The sequence below is a fragment of the Notechis scutatus genome, chromosome 3 (assembly GCF_049901735.1).
Source record: "Notechis scutatus isolate UNSWTSFEM ecotype Mainland chromosome 3, rNotScu1.2, whole genome shotgun sequence".
NCBI classification, from domain to species: Eukaryota; Metazoa; Chordata; class Lepidosauria; order Squamata; family Elapidae; genus Notechis; species Notechis scutatus.
Window position 1 is genome coordinate 51,009,464 of NC_142011.1, and position 25,040 is coordinate 51,034,503.

General features: G+C 34.6%; 1 protein-coding gene across 1 annotated transcript in view; it reads left to right on the forward strand.

Moving 5' to 3' along the window:
* Positions 1 to 25,040, forward strand: part of GRM4 (glutamate metabotropic receptor 4) — a 360,805-nt gene that overhangs the window by 329,940 nt on the left and 5,825 nt on the right. Inside the window, exon 10 of the mRNA XM_026680391.2 lies at positions 22,837 to 23,083. Within this exon, the coding sequence (XP_026536176.1) occupies positions 22,837 to 23,083 (247 nt within the window). The remainder of the gene's footprint in view (positions 1 to 22,836; positions 23,084 to 25,040) is intronic.

Below are 25,040 nucleotides of genomic sequence, written 5' to 3' on the forward strand. Positions count from 1 at the left end.
CAGAAATTGTAATCTTCTGTCACTGGAATGGTCAAATTTGTATACATTTTCATTACAGGTAGATGTACTGGTAATAGGAAAAGATAATCTTGATTCTATGTAAATTAAAATACATCCCTACTATTGTGCTAATGCATGGATATTAAAAAGATAAGGTATCAACTGAATCAATCATGTGAAGGAAATCTAACAGCAGGAACCAGCTATACAACAAGAATAATTATTAACAAAGGGGCAGAAGCTTTGTTAAAGAAAGACATGTCAGAAATGAGGGACATCAAACGTTTTCTTAAGAAGGAACTGATTATAAGATACCTGTATTTAGAATACATAGAAATGCAACATCTTGGAAAGTACTAATAATGATTTTAATTAAATGCTGGAGAATCAGATTCCTTTTATTTATGTGAATAGTTACTTGTTCAAAGAGGAACAAAATTCTGATTAGTGATCACCTGATCATGTGTGACTTACTCTTTTCTCTCTGCCTGAATTTTATTAGAATTTCAGACATTTTAGGTAGCTGCATCTTGAGGCTTGCCTGTTTCTTAATGATCAGATATGAATTTAAAATAAAGCACTCTCTTGGGTCAGCATTAATTGCAGTAGCAAAATTGCTTCAAAAATGTGGTTATTAGGCAAATACCTACATTCATTCCAAACTATGTTTACTACAGTATATGCTATAGTACTGAGTATAATTTTTTACAATGTATTTTGAGAACCAGAATCATAATCTGGCATAAATGTGACATTGGATGGACAACTTTGGAAAAGAGAAAAATGGTTAGAAACACCTAGGACTTATTTATGTTGACTGCAAACATGCCCATAATTATTTGATGGAAGTAAAATATGCTGAAGTAAACTTCACTTTCTAACATTTATGTCTGGAAACAATGCATCTAATATTTTTCACTAACTTCATTTCACACAACAATTCATTCAAATAGGCAGCACTTTAAGAAAGTTTTAGAAAAAAATATAGGAAAAATTGGGAAGCAGAAGAATTTCTTATGAATTCATCATGTCTCTTCCATGAAAAGCTGAGAAGCAGAACTTTTTATTTGCTAAATTCAAGGTAGCCACTGAATAATGACAGCAAAAGTGGAATTGTAAAACAGCTGAAAACAATTAGAATTACTTGACCTCACAATATATAGTACAGGAAAAAAAAACCAGATGTATATTACACTAATATATGGAGGATTCCAAGGCTTTGGAATAAAGCCAGAATCAACCCTAAATTGCCGGAATTTGATGAGTATTCTGCAGAAAAACTGTACAAAAAACAACAACAACTATATAGGAGTTCTGGTGGCACAATGGTTAGAATGCAGTATTGCAGGCTGACTATGCCCACTTCCAGGAGTCCAATCTTGCCTGGCTCAAGGTTGACTCAGGCTTCCATCCTTCAGAGGTCGGTAAAATGAGAACCCAGATTGTTGGGGGCCATATACTGACTCTGTAAACCACTTAGAGAGGGACTGTAAAGCACTATAAAGCGGTATGTAAGTTTTAGTGCTATTGCTATATAAGCATAATAATCCTAAGAAGGGCCTTAGAGGTCACCTGCGATCACAGTATTAATTTATTTTGGTAATCTTTAAAAAGTCTTTCAAGGATTTTCTATATGTAAATGTGTCTCCACATGCATTCTAAACAACACGTTATAGTTTCATGAGTTGAAAAAGCACTTGCTTATTTTTTTTTTCCTCCTGGCATTTGTGCCAAAGAATGTTTGATTTGTGTGGGTGAATGAAATTGCCTTTCTGTTTTCTCTGGTGGAAGCTGCTGATGAGACTTCAGTGTTATTTTATTATTATTTTTCCCATTCTGTATTTACAACATTACATAGAGGCAGGAGATAATTTTAACAAGTCCCCCAAGCTTTTTCTCAAAGGAGCCTCTTATCTTAACAGATCCCTGAGCATTACAGAACAAAAATAACCAAGTCTAAAGACGGAGAGAATTTCCTGTGCTGATAAGGCAGAAACCAAACAGCAGCAACATTGTCTTTTCTGCTGTTTATTGCCTGTACGTCAGAGATATAGCAAAGGTGAGGGAAATGTACTGGTTGTTCTTTATCCCCTTTGTTTCTTCAGAAGAGATCCTTCCAGTTAATAAACAAAGAAATTGATGCTTTGATACTCTGGCCGGGTGACCAGAACCATTGACATTAATACATGGAAAGCAGGGGAGGAATAGGAAGATAAGATTCACCAATGGGAATCTTGGTTTTGACTCTTTTGAAAAGCATATCCAGATTGCAGGCATCTGCATAGGAAGGACTTAATACTAATAAAATATTAAAAACAAATCCTTTCTTTTTCCTGTAAAATGTTATTATTAAAACCTGAAAGTGAAGTCCCTGAAGTTAGACATACTTTTTGATTTAGATTCCATTTTTCAATATACTTTCTAAGGCATGCAGTTTGGTGCAATATTTAGGCACCAAATTAGAAAATGGGAGATTATGAATTTAGTCCTACTTTGGGCAGGGTGACTTTGAGCCAGCCACTTTTTCTCAGCCTTGTGAAGAAGACAGTGACAAACCACTTCTGAAAATATTGCCAAGAAATCTGTAAGAACTTGTCTAGGCAGTTGCTAGATTGACTTGAATCTACAATTAACAACAACTATTACTTTTTGTTGTGTCTGCAAAAAATGGGAGTATGCTAAGGTTGAATCAGAATTTGGCAGTGTTCTTGAGATTAAATGCTAGACCCTCAAGACAGAGATTAGTTATTATATTCATTGGAAAGCCACAGTAGTAAAGAAGGGTTGGAGTTTTGGTAAAAGAGTTTGATCACCTGTGCTATTAGAAAGACTGCTATTTGAAACTGTAGAGTTACAATTATTCAGTCCTAAACTAGATGGATTAATAGTCTAATTGGTAGTAGAGACCCAAAGTAATATAGAGGAATCTGACAGTGATAAAAACAAAAATACAATTTCTCTATCTAGAAGGCATTTCCAAGAAGAATGATAAGTCTGAAAAACAAAGAAGTATGGCATTGTGAGAAAACTGATAAAATAATACACATTCCCTTTATCATAGAAGGTCAAATGATACATATAGGCTTACTCCCTTTCTCCACAGTCAAGAGTCTTTTCTGGCATTATTAAAAGCTTAGAGAATGCTCAGAGGAGTAAGAACAAGTGTTCTACTGATACTTATCCTTGCATTGTCCACAAAATGGAAAAAGTGATTATGGCATTTGTAGTAAAAAAAGCTTTTATCCATGAAAGCTTCCACATAAATCTGTTTTTCCTATCTGGATAGAAGAAACTCTCCAGTTCAAGTAGCTATAATCTACATATATCATGTTTCTCCATTTCCCCTAAGCATTTCCTCTGAGCAAGGATGAACATCCCTGTTTTCAATTATACTTGGGGTTCTTTAGCTCCTTAGGAGAAAGAAAAGGAAATGAAGTCATGTCAAGAAGTTCAGAATGTCTCTCAAGTACCTCTCCAAATGGGAATTATTATTCATTAACAGAATGAGGGACCCATATACACTTCAGTGAGCAAGAGTTGGTAGAGACAACCATCCAGCTGAAGCAACTATATGCAGTGTCCCTGCATCAGTGTGGTTCTCAAAGAAAGTCTACTTTTAGAGCAATGTTTCTCAATCTTGGCAACTTAGAAGATATGAGGACTTCAACTCGCAGAATTCCCCAGTTGAAGTCCATGCATGTTAAAGTTGTTAAGACTAAGAAACACTACTTTAGATACCACAACTCCTGTTTTTGCTATAGACTTGATTATTCAATGAGTTGAATGTATTGTTTAAAATAGAAGACATTTTTTCTGTTTAAAATAAAAGGCAGCTAGTGGGAGCGTCATGACAGTGGCTACTGCCTACCCAGAACCATTAGCATCATTTGAACCTCCTGTTTTCCTTCCTCCTCCAGCTCTGCTCATTAAGAGGAGCTGCTTGACTCTCAGCTTTTATCAACATCACAGAACTGGTGTGACAGAAGGTCCCCAAATGCAAGTGTCTCAGCAGCAGATTAATAGCAATATCTCATCTCTCTCTTTTAATTAAATTTTATTAAACAATTTCAGAAAGTGATTTTTCTACATAAATCAGATTGATTTCACAACAGCAGGCATATTAAAGTGGCAAAATAAATACAGTATTGCAAATGCCTTAACACTTGACCCAGCAGGAAATCCTGAGTTAAAAACAATTTGATAAAAATGAAAACAAAACAAAACAAAAGCCGATAGGGAGCTCCAGTTCTCTATCAGTGAAGGATCTCAGTTTCCCTCTATTCTAATCCCCCCGCCCAGTATATTTGACTTTCATATTGGGTAGTTTACTTCTGAATTGGAATTTGTGCATTAGGTAACCTCAAATTTTTAATTTAGAAAACAAACACTGAATGTTGCATATAGCGCAATATATGTACACTATATGGACATTTTTAGTTCTGTTGTTTCTTTGTGAATTATTGCCCCTACACATCCTGATTAAGCACTTTAAAAATGCTGTATTGATTGGAATGTACACAATGGCTAATAGTTTAAAGCTTTCCTATTACGTGTGTATGCACGCTTTAAAAGCTCTGCACAGAAAGGAGTTATTTAGAGCTATGTCAAGTCATGCTTATACATTGTTTTAATGTTTCAGCCAGTAAGAGGGTGACTGAGGACATATGTAGATGAAACAAAGGAATGGATGGAGTTATAGCATGTTGATAAGTACCAATCCTGGCTGGGATTGATAAATGTCAGTGTATTGCAGCCTTTATTCAGTTTGCTTGTTGTTTCTTAAGTGATTTTTCTTTATTAATGGAGGTACGGAAAAGGGCATTAACCATTGAACTGGAATGTCAGCAGTCGTGTTTCAACACATGTGCCCAATTTGGTCTATGGCAGCCTTAAGTATTATCCCAAGATAAAACTTTTCAAGGGTGTTGTTATATCAAATGCAATATGTGCTTGTGAAACACAAAAGCGTACAACCAAGATGATTAAATGCTTCCATGTTTTCCAACAACGCTGCATGAGAAGAATACTCTGCTTCTCATACTGTGACTGCATCACTAATAAAGAGGTACTACAAAGATCAGATTTAGAACACCTATCAAGAACTGTGAATGAATGTCAATGCAGCTTGTTGGCCATTATTTGTTCCTGAAGACCAGAATCCAAAAACTGTGCTACGTTTGATACAAAAGCAAAAAGAAATTGAGGCCGGCCTCAGAAAACATGGAGCCAAACACTTAAGGAAGATCTGAAGGTTATTAGTGCCCCTTGGGATGATACTGAAGATGCTGTGAATGATCAAAACTGCTGGAAAACACAATGTGCTCTTCACAGGACCTGATGATGATGATGATGATGATGATGATGATGATGATGATGATGATGATGATGATGATGATGATGATGCAGGTTTCTCATATCTTTGTGCTACTGTATTCAACCATGTGAAAATTGTTATATTTCATGATAGTGTACTTGATGTTATTTTATCTGCATATAAAATATGTTAACATTTCATAAGCTGGTTTATCTTAATATGGTCTCTCTTCCTATCCCCATGCTTTATTAATCATTCTTATATGAAACATCTTCATAACTTTGATTTTGTCTCATTCACAGCCCATTCCCGAGGCACCTTTCAAATCAACCTTAGTTGTTTTGGATGAAGCAATGTTTGTTCTCCTCTTCCAACAAACCTTTTGCTGTGGATAAGATCTAGGACACAGGGCACAGATAATGATGGAGTTGATGACACAGTCAAATCCTGGGATGTTTTCAGTTCCAAGTTGCTGTATTACTTCCTTCTGGTCTCTGGACATTGTCCTCCATGGCCATTTGAGCTTGGGTTAGTGGAGAGATTGGATACCTAATCTGGAGAATAAGGAAGATGATCTTGATGCAGATATATAGGAACTGTTGCCCAGGCCAAAAGGCTGACATTTTTAAAAAGTTTATAACAGCAATATATATATATTTGTTGAATAAGTAAATAAGATTTGGAAATAACTCAGGCAGGTGCATTCCTAATTCACAATAGTATAAGAAGGAGGAGAAAGTACAATTCAGATGCAAACAATTGTGTTATTATAGTCAATCTAAGAAAAAAGTAGTTTAAGCCTTCCCATAGACTTGATTTCTTGATCTGGTCTATTGAGTGGGGCTGACACCTAGCTTCTGCAGAGGCAGGTCCCCACATAGTATGTATCACTTTTTTATACATAGATCTACCTTTCTGTGTTTTTCCAACATAGCTCCCATCAAACTGCAATGATTTACTCAATTTGAAGATCTGTTCATTGTTATGTACCTTCTTAACTGACTAAAATATATAATTGATAGTTGTTATGTCAATTGTTCCATATCCTTATTCAGAGGATTAATATTCCTATATACAGAATCCAAAACAACAAGAGGTGTCAAAAAGCACCTAGCTTAGAGATAATAAAAGGAATTATTGAAATAACTTTCACTTTCAAACTGATAACATATCTATTGCTAATTTTCAGACAAATCTATCAATGAAACTGAAGTTAACATTACCTCTCATGATATTTACATATTTGGTTTGTTAAAAAGAAGACTGTATCTTTACTATCAGTAATTATTATTATACTCATTTTTATAGATGTGGACGAATGAGTCTTTGCTGCAGAGCCCCTTGTACTCATTGTAATTGAATTGGAGAATAGGAGGGAGCAAATGTTTGGTCTTTTCAATTGAGTGATCAATAATGCAAACCACTTTGAGAACAATTTTGGTTCAAGAAAATATCATACTCTATATAAGACAAAAGAGCTGATAGAGAAGCCTTGTTGGCATATCAGCTTAATTTAAACTGAATATATCTACATAGTTCAAGTATATATGGAAACATGAAGAAGGTCATTCGTGAATCAATACTTCAGAATAATGTGTACCAGAGACCACATGTATAAAAGCTTTTCTCTTACAGATAAGTTAATTCATGAGAGGAAATGATAACCAATAATCAAATAGTTCGTAATCATATTTGAAAGACTACCTTTCATGGTTTTTGCCCAATTAATACACTGAAACAGAATGAGGGGATTTCCTTCTATTAAATGTTGCCATCTCATGAGATTTAGAAAGCTTATCTTCTCTACTTCTACCTCTGGAACAGTATCCCCCAGAGATCGATATAGTGTCTACTCACAGAAGATACTTCTGGATGAGAAAGGGAGGCTAACACATCTGAATGGTGGAGATGATGCCATGGCTATGATTGAATGACCAGTCAGTAGACTGGTCCCACAGAACCTCTCCAAACATTTAGAGGATGGGAAATCATTCACTTGTGTTCTAGATGGTTTTTCTTGAGGAGATTGAGAGATGTTGATTTCCTGCAGGTTTGAATGCATTTGAAAGGAACCCATCATGTTGTCAATCATAGTGGAGCCTTTTAAAGGACATTGGGTTCATTAACCTTACTTTAAAAAAATATTGAAAGGTTTAAAAATAATAAAAGATCAAACCAAATGGAGAAGAAAGAGAAAATGAAAAGAAAAATACAGAAAGTGTAAGAAAAGAAAGAGAAGAGAGGGGAAGTTAAAAAAGAAAAGTAGTTCAAGAAGTAACTTCTGATCTTCATCCAACAAGTACAGGCACCCTTGATATTTCTTTCCTCTTTATAACATTGTATGCATATCTTTTCTTCCTATAGCCCATCCATTATCTTTTGCAAATCCATAACTCATTAATGTTTCAGTCCAATTGTTAGCAAAAAGTCCATAGGAGGGTTCCAGAACTTTACCATATTATAGCTTGTTTTAATCCTAGTCAAACAAATTAGCTTTACTTTCCTTGATTTTGCTTCTAACAATCATAACCTTTGATCCATTCAAATGGTGTTGTAGAGTTTGATCTTCCTATCTTTCTCTTTCAGTCTTTGAAATTGCTTCAAGGCTTTAGGAACCCTTTTCTGCAAATTCATAAAGAAGTTGTTATCCAGGTTCTATCTCTATGTTGTAATCCACAGTTTATTTATTTTATAGTAAATCTGCATAAGCTTGTTTCAGGTCTTCATCCTTTAGGTTTTTCAAAGCATTTTCTTTGATAATTTTGCTTTCTTCTTTTGCAAATAATACATTCATGTAAGTAAAGATTATTTCTGCTATTGTAGCTACAAGTTTCTGTTCCCCTTCTTCAAAAGTGTCTTGAAATGACTCAAATTTCACAACATTATTTGTGATTTTGTACAACCCAAATCTTACTCTTTAAATAAAAAATGAAAGCAGACTTTTTTCTCTGCCTGCATGGAGTCACTTGTCCCTTCTAGTGTATAATTTCTGAAAACATAAAAGCTCAAATGTTTGTTATTAGTTTGATAGACTAAGCATGTTTACATGAATGTATTGCTTATTAATTTAGTCTGACCCCCAATCTTTTAGCAAAAGTTCTAAGGTTCCAAGTGTTACTAGCCCTTTAGCCTGTTTGTATATTTTTTAAAATTAATTTCTTATTTCACTTTTTGCCATTTGCTTCTATTCCTTTGTTTTTAAGCTTATAGTTAGTTTTTTTGTTCAAGAATAATGGTAAACTCATCAGGTAGCTTTTCAAACTTGTTATTTGGAACATTTCTAGTATCATTAATATAGTGAAGTAAATAATTTCCAGAAATTATGAGAAACCAAGCTCAGTGGCCTTCAAAAGACCCCATTGCAGCTGAGAACATGATGATTCCCTTTGTCTTCTGGCAATCAAACCTGCAGGAAACCACTATCCTGTGTTGTCCTCATAAGAAGCTGCTATTCATTTGTTCCAGAGAGGTTCTGTGGGACTGATATATTTGTTGGTCCTTTGGTCTTTACCATAGTGATTGTCTCCATGCAGAGATGTTCTCATTCACCATTCCTTACTTGGAAATCAAACTTCTAACCTCACTTTGTAATCACTTTCCAGTATTATGTATTTAGCTGTTATAAGGCTAGTAGAGATCTTCAAAATGACAAGTTTGCAAAACTACTTAGTGACTTAGGACTTCTGTGGAAACAATGATGCACTGAAGAGACAGCAGAGTTAACAGACATGGCAAAAAGAGGAGCCAGAAAATAGAGGCTCCCAACAAGGAAACTAAAACAGCAGTCTCTGGATGGATTCAGAGTTTGGGAGCCAGAAGGAAGTCCTCTGATATTAGCATGGTTTGGAGCCTTCAAATGCACCTATTTCTTCCCTTAATAACCTCTGAAAATGGTTTGATAACTGTTTTTTTTTCTTGTAATATTAAAAACTTTCAGAAGGGCAAGTTTCATTACATCAGGGATTCTCCTTCTTCAGTAAAAGAAGTTTTTTGTAGGTTTAAGAACTTTAAAAAATATTTTTGAAAAATTGGAGACAGCAAAAGGGTGGTTAGAAATTGATTTTGAAAATCTGAAAATAAATGAAGGGGCCAGATTTATTGGAATAAGAATTTGAAACTATTTATTTAAGAAAACTTATGTGACTTCCCAACTCACTCTCAGTGACTTTGGGTGGCTTAAATTCCCTTACAAAAATAATGCAAAAAGCAATAATGCCCCACCCCCTGGCAACAACAATGAAACAAGCCACTTAAAGAGCTCTATAGCTTTCATTGGTAGAACCATGTCTTCAGGGCCTTGAAAAAGAGTGTCAAAGTGGGGTGCAATTTTATCTTTGCAAGGATGATGTTCCACACTCAGGGAGTCACCGTGAAGATTGAGATAATGAGATAATAAAAATGGTCTGTTTAAAACTCTATCATATAAGGAATCTATAGAATCTAAATATAAGAAACTTTCCATGGGAAAATGTGGGTTAAAGAGAAAGGTGACCTTGAAGTCAGCTCACTACAGGCAATAAAAAAAGAACCAAAGATTATAATTAAAGGAGAAGAGACCCACTAATACAAAATAGAGAAAAGTATTTCAACCCTGGAAAAATTCAAGGAAATTTAGCACCAATGTACTCAGAACTTTCTCTTAAGATTCTTTGCAACTATAAAAATGGATTTGAAAGAAGATATAGAAGAGGCTACAAATGATAATCAGGATGTGTTGGATATGAATTTAAAAATGAAAGACTACAAGAATAATATGGACAGAGATATTACATGAGACTTACAAATGACACTAACTGATGTTTTGATAGTTAAAAGGGACAAACCAATAATAAATGAAATGACTTGGATGTGTTATTTTATGTGTAGAAGAATACCTTGGAAAACCTTCTCATTGTAGACTTACAAAAGAGATGTATTATACTTATAAAGGAGTTCCTGAGAAAAGATAAAGAGAAAATTAAAAGATATCAGCTTTCAGGGCACTACTTAAAAGGAACAAATATAAAAACTTACAAAAATAAAAAAGAAGGAACATAAAGTTGGCTTATTCAATCCAGGTTGAAATATATGTTTTTCTTTTCTAGAAGCTTGTAATGGATTTTTCTTAACCAGGACTGAATGATGAGGCTTTTAAAGATTTGTTTATACCTAAGAAATGGAAAGAAGAGAGGGGGTGCAATGATTAAAAATGCTAAGCTAGTCAGCTGGAAAGCTGACAGTCTGGGTTTGAACCTGAGTTAAAAGTTAAAAGTTTTACTGGAGTTTGAGGAAGAAAGTAAGGAGTTGCTTGCTTGATAAATTCTGGATGACCAACTTTTGTTTCACCTTTTCTATATTCATTATTCAGTAATATATTCTTGCACATTGTGACTGTTATAAGTTGAACAGATGTCAGTTGAACAGAATTGACCAACCTTTTCCTGCCTCATGATACATTCCATTTGAGTGTGTGTGTGTGCAAGAAATATTATAGGCAATATATCACCGATTTCAGATCAGAATCTGTAGCCTGTTTATAGCCTAAAATAAACCCATTCCTGTTGCCTATGAAACAAAAAAAAATCTGGAACAAGATTTTTTGAATGCAAAAGATTCAGTTAGTTTTCTGTTTGTTTGATGAGCTTGTGTCTTGGCTTTGTTCCCATAAGGACTAACAAATCACAGCTGCCTGGATTAGGGAGTATATTGCTCCCTTCCCTAGTGAACAAGCTGAGCAAAGAGAATGAGATTGACGATACAGTTCCTGTTAACAATTTAAAGTGTGCACTGAAGTGGATCTGTGGTATATCTAAAACATAATAAAGGAAATTTAGAGATGTGTTTTTTCTTTATTTTATTGCTTAACCACAGGATAAGACTGAACTTGAGATTGAGAAAAACACATATCACCCATAGGGGTGAGAAAGACTTTTAAAAATATATACATTTACTTTTTGCTGCTTTATTTCAAAATGTGATATGTACATATATAATGTATGTATGTATGTATATGCATATATCAGCATGCAGTGTGTCCTGTGGCCCTGCTTTCAATTCCATTATATTCTCTTTGCATCTATCCACTAGAATGTTACATTTGTATGCAGTTCTGACCTCTAATTACTAAATAACGAGTGGACAATTAGAAATATATTGATGATGATGTTATCCATTTAGTTGAGACCAACTCTTGGCAATTTTAAGGGCCAGATCACTCCACATTTTCCAATCTTGCACTTTTTCTTTGAGTTTTTGTAATGCTCTGGCTGGTGTCAGCTTGATAGTATCCAGACATTGAGTTATTTTTTCTTTATAAAGTTTTATTAATTTTACATTTTGTTAGTGCTTAATAAACATCGTATTGTATGGGTTATTTTACTTGTTTAGTAGTACAGATTACATTCTTAATCTCCACCCCTTTTTTCCCCCAAACACTGGTAGAATAAGTTCCATGTTTGATAATATACTGTATCTTCTTTCTGTTTAAGCTTCAATGTAAATCTGTCGATTTCTGAACAATATAGTATCTTCCTAATTATTTCTTTGTCTTGTGGTATTCCTTCATTTTTCCAATATTGTGCAAATATAATCCTCACTGCTGTTATTATATGCAATATTAAATATATATTTTGTTTAACAAGTTTTTCTGGTGCTATACCTAATAGAAAAAGTTCAGGTTTAAAATCTACATGTTTTCCTATCATCTTTTCTAACCACTTATGCATTTTTGCCCATTTTTTTTGCTTTAATACAGGTTCACCATATACGGTAATATGTGCCCGTTTTTTGGTTACATTTCCAATGTTTGCCAGTCATTGTGTTCTCTGATGGTCTGGTTTCTTTTTATTGACAACTCTTCCAAACTTAATTGCTTTCTTCATTGAAGTTAGTATACTTAAAGAGAAAAGTGATCTCTGACATATAAAAAAAGTTTTATAATTCCTTCATCGTGATCCCAATTTTTTTTTAAAGTAGGTTTCAGTGAATCATACAAGCATGTGATAGCATTTAGAAAACATTTCTCCCCTCCCAAGAGATTTGTTTTTGCCTGTTGCTCCTCTTGTCTCAGAAGATCCTGAAAATCATTTTATTTCAGTTGGTCATTGTGTGGTTGCAGTTTGGATCTCTAATCATAGTGTCTCATTATGTTGTTGCAGTTGATTTTGGTTATGCCTCGTATTTTCCTTGTGCATCATCCAGTCTTGTGTTTGGGATAATATACAAAACTTGCAAAAGAAATAATAATCAGGATTGGGAGGATTTAACTTCCTACTTTGTACCGATATATCCCTTACAGGTGCTTTCTGGATTCATGGTTCTGTTGTCAAAGTGTTCTTATTATGGAACAACACAAGCCAAGATTGAGATGGCCCTGGCTCTGATGGCCTTCTCAATAAGGCTTAAAATTTGACTTTTTTTCCTGGCATTGGGCCAGGAAATAAAGTGTGCCTATTTTTCATGAGCTTGTGGATGTATGTGCAGCATTCCAGGTGCGCTGCCGTTTAGTTTGTGTTGTTGTCTTTATTGTTTATTGTAATTCTTGTTTGCTGTCCAGGGTTATGTGGTGAACAGATGACTATATACATTGAAAAAAAGAAATTAAATATTAGCAGTTCTTTGATTATCTGATCAACTTTTTTTTTTCTGGCATAGCTCTTATGTTGGTGTAGTTTTACTGCCATTACTATATTTACACACCAGGAGAAACTTCCCCTGATGAATGTTTGCTTGTCACATATTTTTTTTTAAAGATAACACTTTTTAGCAAGCTGCATGATTTATGCTTGAAGATTGCAGAGAAAATGTTTGTATGAGTTTATAGGGGGACCAAGTAATTTATTTTGATTGTATTTATTTATTTATTTTAGGACATTTTCTTTCACAAGACAATACACAAAGATGCATAATAAACTAGAAAGTAATCAGTCTAAAACACAGTAAAATTAATCCAATGATACAAGGCAATTAAAATTAAAATGCTTTGGGAAAGGTTTTTATTGAAAAGAACCTGTTAGTGCTTGTACAGAATTCTCATTGAAAAGGCTTTATTAGTGATGGTCCAGAGAACAGGTTTTCAGACAGTGATTTTCATGTTCATCAGGTACACTCCTTTGGGTACAATATTTCTTCAAATATTTTGATTTAAAAATTAGAACTTCAAAGACTAAAGCAAACACTTAAACAAAATCCAGAAATGAACAGGCAAACAATGCAATTGTACTGGGGTTGGTCTATTACGTTCCTTTTCGATATGCATTCTCTGGATTTAAAAAACAAAAACAAAATAACATACACAAACTTGTACTTTAAGAAAATAAAATATATTTCAGGGATAATATATATCCTACCTAAGAAAGAATTTAATTGCTTACATTTGAGCTGGAGAGCCCGAGTCTGCAGATTGTAGGCAACCCCAGTGTTAGTTGTTTTGCCCTTAGAAATTTCTTGGATCACAGTTGCAAAAATCATGACTTCTCTTCACAAATTATAGCCTGAGCCCTTAATATTGGGCTTTGAAAAGCAGGATAGGAAGAGTATTTAACATCAGCCAAGAAAATAAGGAATACACCAAAGAACAAATCAATCCAGAGTTCTCATTTGAGACACAAATAATCAGTCTTATATTGTGATGTTTTGGACATGTTACTTGAAGATCTACTGTGACTCTCTTGAGAAATCTATAATGCTTGCTAAGGTGCAGAAAAGGGGAATAAAAGGACCACCAGCAAAGTAGATAGACTTAGTTACACCATGATTGGTACACCATTGAAAGATCCAAAAGACCAGGTAGATATAAACTATGTGATCATTGAGAATTGGCACAGATCTGATGGCATATAATCAAACAAGCCTTAATATGTTTTTTTCTTTTTTTCTTTAAAACCCCCCCCCCCCCAATATCATCTACCTCAGAAATAGAGAAGTAAAAACAGAAATTTCTGATCTGGCCACAGGTGTAACATGAGGTCAGCCTTGTGATGTGAGGTAGATCAGACAGGAAACATGGCCAGCTGAGCTACTTTTACTTTATTGTAAGGTCATATTAATGGAATTTTCAAGTGATAGTACATCCCTTGTACAGCCCAAGAATTTAGGCAGGGGTCTTTCTGATCACTTTCTCTGCCTACGCTCCTTTTGTGAGCTAAATTACCTCTTAGCTGACCATTCCCTTGGCTGTGTCTCTTTGCCTTGTCTCCCAAGGCCACATGGTCTTCTCCCAAGGCCACATGGTCTTCTCCCTGCCCAATGCTTACTTTTCTTAGAACATAGAACTATGCTTAATGATAAGTGTAGCTTTCACTCACCCAAAGCTATTCAAGAAAGCTTATATGAAGGAAGAACAACTATAATAAGGATGAATTAGAATTCCAAATTCTTTCCCATTTCTTTAGAAATTCACAGCATGGAATGTAGGAAGCGCTGATTTCTTTAAAAACCAAAGACAACTTAAACTGTCTTATTAATACAATTGTGAGGAAACTTGGATCATAATTAGGTATTAGGATAATGAATGAAAATAGAACTAGAGGTCCAGTGTACTTAAATAAAACTTCTGCTTAACATTGGCATATATGAGATATCCTAACAAAGATAATCTCAGGTTGAGCAGTGCCATCAAATATTATCAAAACAAGGCATACTGTGGAGCACTGTTATTTAGGCCAGAACAGAATACATTTTGAGAATGATTTATATCACTTCAGAATGTCAGCAATCACTAATTATTATATAGCCTGGCCACATAGTACAAACATAACAGAGGATGATATTTCATGTAATGTTCTACAGTATATTTTTAATCACATATGATAAAACAGGTGCATTGGTGAATATTGGAAAGAAAATAGTTTCATATGGCTCAGACAAGGTAGCCAAACCATTTATTAGGCCAGTTTATATATAATGTCCCAATGAAAATCAGGTAATTTAGCCATCAAATCAGTGAGAGGGTTTCAATCCAGTGGCCCATCAGCCAACACTGACTATATTTGTGTACGTTTCTGAGGCTTTTAAGGAAGTGAGTGGGAGGAAATATGATCTTCCCACAGTCTGAGTTAAATAAAAAGGTGAATGTCTACAGGAGAGGATTTTGATCCTTTTCAGTGATTGAGCATGACAGCACAGGCTGTAAAATAGTTTCCTCAACCAAAATTTTAGTAGGAATCCATATTTAATCCAATCTTCCAGTAAAGCAAATTGGGAATTTTGGATTATAGCTCTTTAATTTCTCTTGCAAAAGAGCTGAACTGAATAACGCCCTGGTTATAGCCTTCAAGAAAAAAAATACCTCTATTTCTCACTTATTGGCTATCTAAATCATAGCAGACCCATCCAACTATTGTTTTGCAGTGATTGCTGGCAATTGTTTCTGAATCTTCCTGGTAAATTTATTGTCACTGATAACCTGATTGGTGCCTGGCAGGGAGAGATAAAGCTGTAGACAATGCAACATGAATTCCCTTTTGTAAGCAATATAATTGGTAATTTGTTGTCCACCTTCAGTAGACAGCTTGGAAATGTTGGAAAGTGCCTTGCGGCTTGTGTACCCTGTATACTTGGACTGATCTGTTACTGTTGAGAAGTTTGCAGAATATCTGGAAATCTGAGCACATGACTTTCCCTGTGCTTTACCCTCTTTCAGACAAATGTATAGAAATGATTTTGTTGTTGAACATAGGCATTCCAACCATTCTTTGAACTGGCAGATTATCTATGGCAGGAGAGTTGCAGTGGTGTAGGTGCATTTTAATTTGATAATTGATGCTCTCCTCTCTCCCTGCACCTGCATGTCTGAGGAAGAGAGAGATGTCCTTAATGTTCCTGGTATACATACAAATTAAAATAATTTTAAAAAGTAATTGTTTTAAACTTTTCATTTTGCCAACCTTATTTACTTATATTTTGTCTCTACAGTCAGAGGGCATGAGCACTTAGCTCTTAAAAGTCCAGGTTTTCATCTTTTCCTTTTAAATAAATTGATAATCAGTTAATTTTTTTGGTTCTTCCTTCCTCCTCCTTCCTTTTATTTGATGTCAAGTCCTGTATATAGGAAACTGGAATGTAGATTGAGCCTTTCCGCCATTGAATGTGTTTCCATTATACAATTACGTTCCAGTAATCCAAATTAATTTCCACCCCATTTACTGGGCTAATATGTCAGTAACAGCAACCTGAAGAACAAAAGCAAGGGGAAACCTCTGCTCTTGTCTATGTTTAATATACTTTGTGCATTGTGTATTGAGTCAGAAATAGGCCCTTGAAATAAGATTTTCAGGAGCTGTGACATAGGGGGTGAATATTTTTATCTCTTTGTCTTTGTGTTCCATCAGAAATGGTAGAACATAGCCTGGGAAGACTAAAGGAATATGGAAAGTAATAGAGGGAAGGAAAATTCCCCTTATAGAATTTCCAAGAAACCTAATTCTTGTTTAGCTCAGGAGTGGCAGTAAGGCAAACTTTAGAGATTCCCAAGATTTGTATCTCGAGATGAGAAGTCCAAGTCAGGATTAATCATCATATAACTTAAGAAAGAGAAAATCTGTTTTTCTGAAATTCCTTTAATATACCAAGAGCTCCATCATTTCTGCTGCCTGATTGTGCCAGCAAAAGAATTTAAAGAACACAATTCAGATTCATAGCCTCCTATTTGAAAACATAGGTACTCCCCAGGATTACAGTTTTATGAGACTTAAGTGTGCTCTCTGTCCTGAATCCCACTGTTTCCAAGAGTATACTTAGCTCAACAGGAGAAAAATAGAGCACTCCATGGAATCTGGACAGTTAAATGCAAAGGACCATTTCACAGAAAATATTGTAATACAATCATGATGTGTTACTCTATACAGTCACAATGATTGCATGATGCCATCAATAATGACATTGGTACTCATGTAGTGCTCATTTGCTAAACTCAGCAACAATCCAGTTGAAACCTCTCTTTCCCACTATTTTATATCCATTTCAGGTCTCAGAACAGCTCAATTATAAGATTCTGTGCACACAAAAATATTGACTTATACTCTATCAAATGGAATTCAAGCCAATCAACACTGAGTTAAACCTAATAAGCACCTATTTCAGACTTTTGGATCAAATATATGCCTGATTGTTGTCAGGGTTCAGCAGCAACTTAATATAGGGATTCCTAAATAAGAAAGTTTAGTTGGCTTTCTGTGATAAGCAAAAGGCAGATTTCACTATCAGATATCATTTTATAGTAAAAAAAAAAGCCACATATAAAGTATATATTCAAGAATAATATGTATAAAACCCTCTGTATCATGAGAGTTTACATTTTTTTCAAAGTGTATATTAAGAATAATAAAGTTATGCAGAAAAGAGATACATTGTGTACTTTAGAAAGTTTTATTTATGTTTAAATTTATGTAGGTATTATGAATCAATCTGTGTAAAGTACTATTTATATTAAAATAAATTGCATACCAAAGTGTAACATATAAAAATATTTGTGGACAATAGGTGCATTAAAAATAATTAGTTCAAATAATCATACTTGTCAGTCTCATTGGGTAAACCAGATAGAACTCATGGCCATATGAGTCAAGTCCACTTTATTGTAAAGCAACATTGATAAGAGTCTTTCAAATTTGAAAGTACAATTACCCCCCTTATACTTTATAGCCCGAGAAACTGGGAGAATCTCATCTGAGCTCTTGCTTTGTCCACTATAAAACCTGCAGGCTATGCTGTCTCTTATGCTGTGTAAAGAATACACAGTGTTTGAAACTTATGGCTACATCTTTTTCCTTAATATTAGCCTATTTATGTATCATTTATATTGGTCGATAATTCTTAATGTATGGTTTACATAGGTTTTATTTTGTAATTATATTTTTAATTTCATAAGCAACTAAGATACTTTATTAACCACAATCCCACAAGGATATTTTCATCAAAATACATTGGACTTTAGGTACAATAAAGTATCTGGGCACCATATCAGAAATAATGAAATCACGTTTTGCCAGAGCTGAAACTCTGGCAAAGGGTTTTTGGGTTTTTGGGGGGAAACTCTGGCAAAGGGTTTTAAGGATTCACAGTCCACTGATCAATCTATCGCCTTTGTGGATGGGGTATGGCTTCTCAAATGAAGATTGATCTTCTTTTGGGTGATTTCAACAGCAGGCTGAGCCATCTTTCTAGGTCAATGTACAGTATATTTCTAGTGTGAGATGTCTTCATTCAAAGGAGGCTCTTTCTTGTGATCTTTTTTTAATTTCAGCAACTTAAGACAATTTTAGACTTATATTTAGGTAGCAAAGTGATTCTGTCAGACGATGAAACTTCCTAGAGGCAAAGATGGATGATTAGCCTAAAAATGTCTTATATTCAGTCATTGGAAGACACTACTGCAAGCTTAACAATTTTTAAAATCAATTTCTCTGCAAAAAAAACAGTCTTAGAAAATGTGCAGTATGCATGGTCACATGATACAAGAACATTTGTTGTTTGCTCATTCTAGGTTCAGGATCAGGAACTGCTCACCGGGAAGCTATGCAAACTAAACAGTCAAAAAAGAAAGTTTCCTGTCATCGAGTCAGCTTAGAATCTATCAAAACCTTGAATTCATTTGATTTTGATTTGAATTAAACTATGGATGTGGAAGCAGACCTAGCTATGATTGGCAATCTTTAGTACTTGAAAGCTAGAAGAACTTCTTTGTATCTTCTGCCATAGGTTTATCTGCAATTAACTCTTTTCTCCTAGAAGGAAACTCTCAAATGTGCAACTTATCTTAACGAGGAAGAAGAAAGAAAGCATGTATGTTAGTTCTAGGATTTATCCAAATTGACAAGTGGATCTAGAATTTTAAAGCCCAATAACAGAGAATAAAATTGGGATCATGTATGTCATTATTCAATGTGCAATAGTCTCTGATTAGACTAATGAGTAAAATAAGGAAGGAAAAAGACCAAATAAGGAGGACAATTAGTTATTTGATGGGTTGAAGGATTGCCCAGACAACTTTGTGACTGGGCAAAAAAAGGAGAGTTTCCTTTCCTAGTGCAATCAGATTTACACATTCCCCCACTTGTGAGTTGCCTGCCAGGCCCTTTCTATAGAAAAATGGATTATTCTAGTCAGATTAATGGGCTTTCATTTTGCAAAACATCTGTCACCGTTAGTCCTGGACAGTGAGCGTGAAATTAGTTTTGACTGCAGAAGGACTACATTGCTGTGTAATATGTGACTAACATTACAACAGCTCAGGGAGTGAGCTATTGAATAAGAATTGCCTGTTGAAAGCAGAACAGGTTTCTTTTGCACTTGTTGGGGGAGCAAACTAAAATGGGACCTGTCCCTCTATATACATATATATCTCTGTGAGCACAGTGTATTACAGTAGCTTATATACTGCAAATAGCCAGAAGTTAACATAGTAAGACAAAGGTTTTAATGGATATTATACATGAATTCTTTGAGATTCTGTGCACAAGGGATAAGTGTAGATGCAGCAAATATTCTGCACTCCTCTACTCGTTGCAGAATACCTTATGCCACCAGACTTGAAATTCTAGATCTAGAAAACCTAGAACTATGCCGCCTTTGGTCTGATCTAAGTATAGTACATAAAATTATATATTGCAATGTCCTACCTGTCAATGAATACTTCAGTTTCTTGTAACAATACAAGAGCACACAATAGATACAAACTCAAGGTAAACCGCACCAAACTTGATTGTAGGAAACACGACTTCAGCAACAGAGTGGTCAATGTCTGAAATACTCCACCTGATTCTGTAGTTTCTTCCCCAAACCCCAGAAACTTTAACCTTAGACTGTCTACTATTGACCTCACCCCTTTCCTAAGAGGTCTGTATAAACGTGTGAATAAGCGCACCAACATGCCTACAGTACCTGTCCTATTGTTTCTTTTTATTTTTCTTATATGTATCCATTTCATGTATTCATAACTATGTTTATACTTATACCTGTTATCTTATAATCGCTTGACAAAATAAATAAATAAATGTGATATAAATGGACATAATAATATAGTATAATCATATAATCATATAAATGTAACATAAATGCAACTGTTTACCATCACTGCAACACACCTCAGAATCCCACCAAGAGGAAGGCCACACATTTTAATTGGCAAATTATTCCATTTCTATGACAAATTGTATTGAGCAATTTTAACAGGGGAGGGCAAATTAGAACCAACCATTTTCTGTTTAGTTTGGTTGGCTATTTTGTTTTGGGCATATTATATTTTTATGGAATTAAAAATAAAATAAGATTTTTGACTTTCTTTTAATCACAAATTTCTTAAGTTGTAAATCACCTCACATTTTTTTCAGGGAGTAAGAAAGGCATCTATATTTAAATTTCATGATGTATACATTTATTTAAATTGAATCAGTTAAGCTATTAGGAAGTTGATAAACCAACAGATGTATTCTTTAATCAGTTGACAATTTTACTGTTGAGTGTAAGCCATAACATTGCCCAGTAAGAGGACTGAAAATCCTTTCTCTCCATACATTTGTTACCTGAACTATGTCTTCCTTAGGTTGCTTAATGTATCACTGATTGAGTTCATATTTTTTGTTTATTTTATTCAGAGAAATCAAGCTAGCTAACCACAGAGAAAAAAAGATCTACATTTTACATGAATGGATTGTTGAAGATTGGAATTAATTATTTATAAAATTCATACGCCTTCTCAATCTTTCATGATTATGTATGCCTCAAAAGTTGATAATAAAATAAAAATATATGTAATTTTTTAAAAAAGTCCAGAAAATCAACAATCATGATCAAAATCCCATACAATAGTCTGTCACCCACTCCAATCCAAGGTCTAGGAAAGTGCTAGGTTTTAAGAATTTGTTTAAATAAAGCCATGGTTAAATGCCATCAAAGTAGGTAGGCATAAGAGGAGGGTAAAAAATCTCTCCTCTAATGCCTACTTTGATGGCATTCAACCATGGCTTTATTTAAACAAATTCTTAAAACCTAGCACTTCCCTAGACCTTTGATTAGACCTCAATCTAATGAAATATTGTAAGATTTTTTAAAGAAATCTTACAAGATTTCATAAAGCATATTTTTTTCTGGAAAAGTCATTCAAAGTTCGGAGAACTACCTTTGAAAAATGCTACTTCTAGGAGCCCTCAGTGCACACTGACAAACAGATTTATTTTTGGAATGTATGTATTGCCTTAGCCCAGATAGAATTTAAGCAATGTACAACAGCTAGATTGTACAACATCTACATAAAGCAATACAATTTATTTATATCCCACCTTTATTAATTTTACTAATAACTCATGGCAGCTAACATATCCAAGACATTTTCCTCCTCCTATTTTCCAACAACAACCCTCTGGGTGAATTGAGCTGAGAGAGAAGGGTTTTTAGTGAAGTTAGGTTTTTACAAGATAATATCAGTACAGATTTGAAGATATCTGAGAAAGGGCCATTCCTTTAGTTATTGTGGGTCCAAGATAGAAAAAACTTTAAATGTTAATATCAGCACCTATACATTGCACTGGAAACAAATTGGTAGAGGCTGTGTGTTTGGGTTTCTCTCACAGTGTCTATATATATATATGTATAGGCATAGATATATAGATGATAGATAGATAGATGGTAGATAGATGATGGATAGGTAGAAAGATAATTGTATTCATTACTATATTTAATTTTACAGTATTTGTATGTTTCCTCATCAAAAACTTTGGGCAGGTCAAAACAATAAATATATACTTCATAAAAACTTCATAAAACGAATTATATAAATGTGTAATAATGCAAACAAACCATTTTGAATTACCAATCTACCCTCCAAAGACCATCTCTCTCTCTCTCTCTCTCTCCCTCCCTCCCTCCCTCCCTCCCCCTCTCTCTGTGTATGTGTGTGTGTCTATCTCACCTATACACACAAACTAAATTCATCATATATAAAGACCTCTATCCTATAATAGCTACTATTAAAAAATACTAGGTATGCAATCAAGCAGTGCTTTCAATGGTGTTTGATATCCTGGCTCCAGGGTATGATTTGGAGATACATAATGAACTGATTTCATTGGTCTGGATGACAAACAATTTACATAATCTATAATGTAATTTAAAGAGCAGGTGGATATGTAAAAATAAGCAAGCTTGGAAGATGAAAAAAAGCTGATGCTTTAAGGAATGTACTCATTAAAATTAATGTGACTCTTAAAATACCAACATTTTTTTAGGGTAGAGTGGATGAATGAACTCCAGAGAGGTGTTGTACTAAATTGTATGCACAGTCGTCCTAATGAACATCTCAAGGCTGCTATTCAGATTTCATAAACCAGTATATTTTGGGAATACCCTATAACTTCAACATTACAATGATATGGTTTTCATTTGGTTTGTACTTCAATATTTCTTTTATACATAAATAGTGCATTTAATTGACCCTTGATGTTTTCTATGTCAACCTGGACCCAGGAAAATATTCCCAGTAAAGTCTAAGGGACAAAGATTATTCTTGATTAAGAAGCAGGTTTCAAAGCTTCCCTTGTGTCTTTCAGATGTACATTCAGACCACAACGTTGACCATCTCAGTGAGCCTAAGCGCCTCTGTCTCATTAGGCATGCTCTACATGCCAAAGGTCTACATAATCCTCTTCCACCCAGAGCAAAATGTGCCCAAACGAAAGCGTAGTCTCAAAGCAGTTGTGACAGCAGCCACAATGTCCAACAAATTCACTCAGAAAGGAAGCTTTCGTCCCAACGGAGAGGCCAAATCAGAACTGTGTGAAAATCTGGAAACACAAGGTAAGTTGAACCCATCTGAGCAAATGTTTTTTTCTTTTTTCTGAAGATTATTACTCCTTCCAGCTCTGGAGGAGGTTTACCAGGAGAAACAAGCTATCTGAGGAACAAGAGCTATTTTTAAACTATACTAAGGGGGAGGAGCCATTGAGAGAGAGCGGGTGATTTAATTTCCTAACAATTTGCATTTCTATCTATCTATCTATCTATCTATCTATCTATCTATCTATCTATCTATATCTATCTATCTATCTATCTATCTATCTATCTATCTATCTATCTATCTATCTCTAATACTGCCCATGTCATGGCTTTAGGCAACCTTGGATAGCTTATGTTAAATTCAGGGCTGAATTTGAATCAAAGATACTGACTTCTTACTTTATAGCTCACTTTTTCTACCATATATAAAAAGTAAGCTATAAAGTAAGAAGTCAGTATCTTTGATCTCCTCTCCTCTCCTCACTTTGCAGCTGCAAGAAAGTGACACATTGCTCTTGCCAGAAATCTGAACTGATTTCTGATTTCCATGTCAGAATAAGCAGGAAGTATATTGCCCTGCTTTCAGCAAATTTGATCAAAGGAATATTTAAGGTGTTGAATAATGGAACTTGGATACTGCATTGGGGAGGGAATAGAGTTGCCCATCCCAATCTTATATTAAAAATATTTTTAAAGTATGCTTTGATTTGGTGATTTACTGTAGTTGTTCCAGAAAAGAAGAAATTCTTATGATCCCTGATTTAGATACAAGAGGGACCTATGGGGCAAAAAGAGTTGTTATATAAAAATAGTGGAAAAAGAAGGGTTAGTTAACTCTTCCCTCCCTGTGTCGTTGTCTTATTAAAATGAGTACTACCCCAGTACTATTTTTCCTGGGTTTAGATCTTCAATGAGGAAAGGTATTTATTACTGATTTGACTTATGTCTTTTTATTCCAGCAAGTATGTAGGTTGAGTAACGTAATTTAAAACAAAAACAACATGAAGAGTTATAATTAACATTAAAATTGATGCTATAATCAACTAATAATTACAACAACCTGGCAGAAAAGATACTTCTTAACAGAGAGGCACATGGAAGATAATATTGAAGTCCTCCTCCAAACACATGTGTTGATCAGAGTCTGAATTAGAGTTCTGCATGGCATGTATTATTTGATCTTCCAAGTCTGGCTACGTGCATGCAGCACGTACTGATAAAACCTAGAACAAACAAAAGTGGAATTAGGCCTTATCTTTTTGAAATCTGTTTCCATGACAACCTTCCTCACCCCTCCTTGGAAGGAACCTTGCAAAGTATAATCGTGTTTTTAGAAGCAAAGGAGAGTCAGAATAGGTTGATGTTTAAACATCAAGTTCCTGAAACTCCGATTTTCTTCAGTGGAGCTTATATATGGGTTGTCTCTGATGTTTTGGACTATACATAGAGAAATATACCAATGTATGTGCCCCCACCCCCCACCGTTAATCTTCTATTTTCATTCTGATGCATTTGCATTGAGTGTACATTCTGTGTAAAATGCTAATAGTTGCAGCAATTGCATGTGAACCTTTTAAGAGTTGCATTTACTCTATTTTACTAAATCAAAGGAAGTCCTCTAAAAGGGTAGAATTACAAATTGCCCTTCTCACCATCTTCATTTAATTTCTGCACGGTTTCTGGCCTAATCTGGTTGATATGCGCACACATTGCCTTTGTCAGTAGTCATGGGGCAATTTTTCCCTGGGCACCTCAGATGGAGGGGTTTTTATCCAAACCAAGGTGCATTATGTGAAATTATTATATGGATCAATATTTTAAATTCAAAACAATAAAACTAATAATACATTTTAAAGAATTGTTCCACTATTTTGACTTGCCTACACATCTGTTTGCTATGTCATTGACTTTAATTGACAAGAAACAATCAAGAATGAAAGTTCATTAACATAGAAGTGAGAAGAAAATATTTGTATGT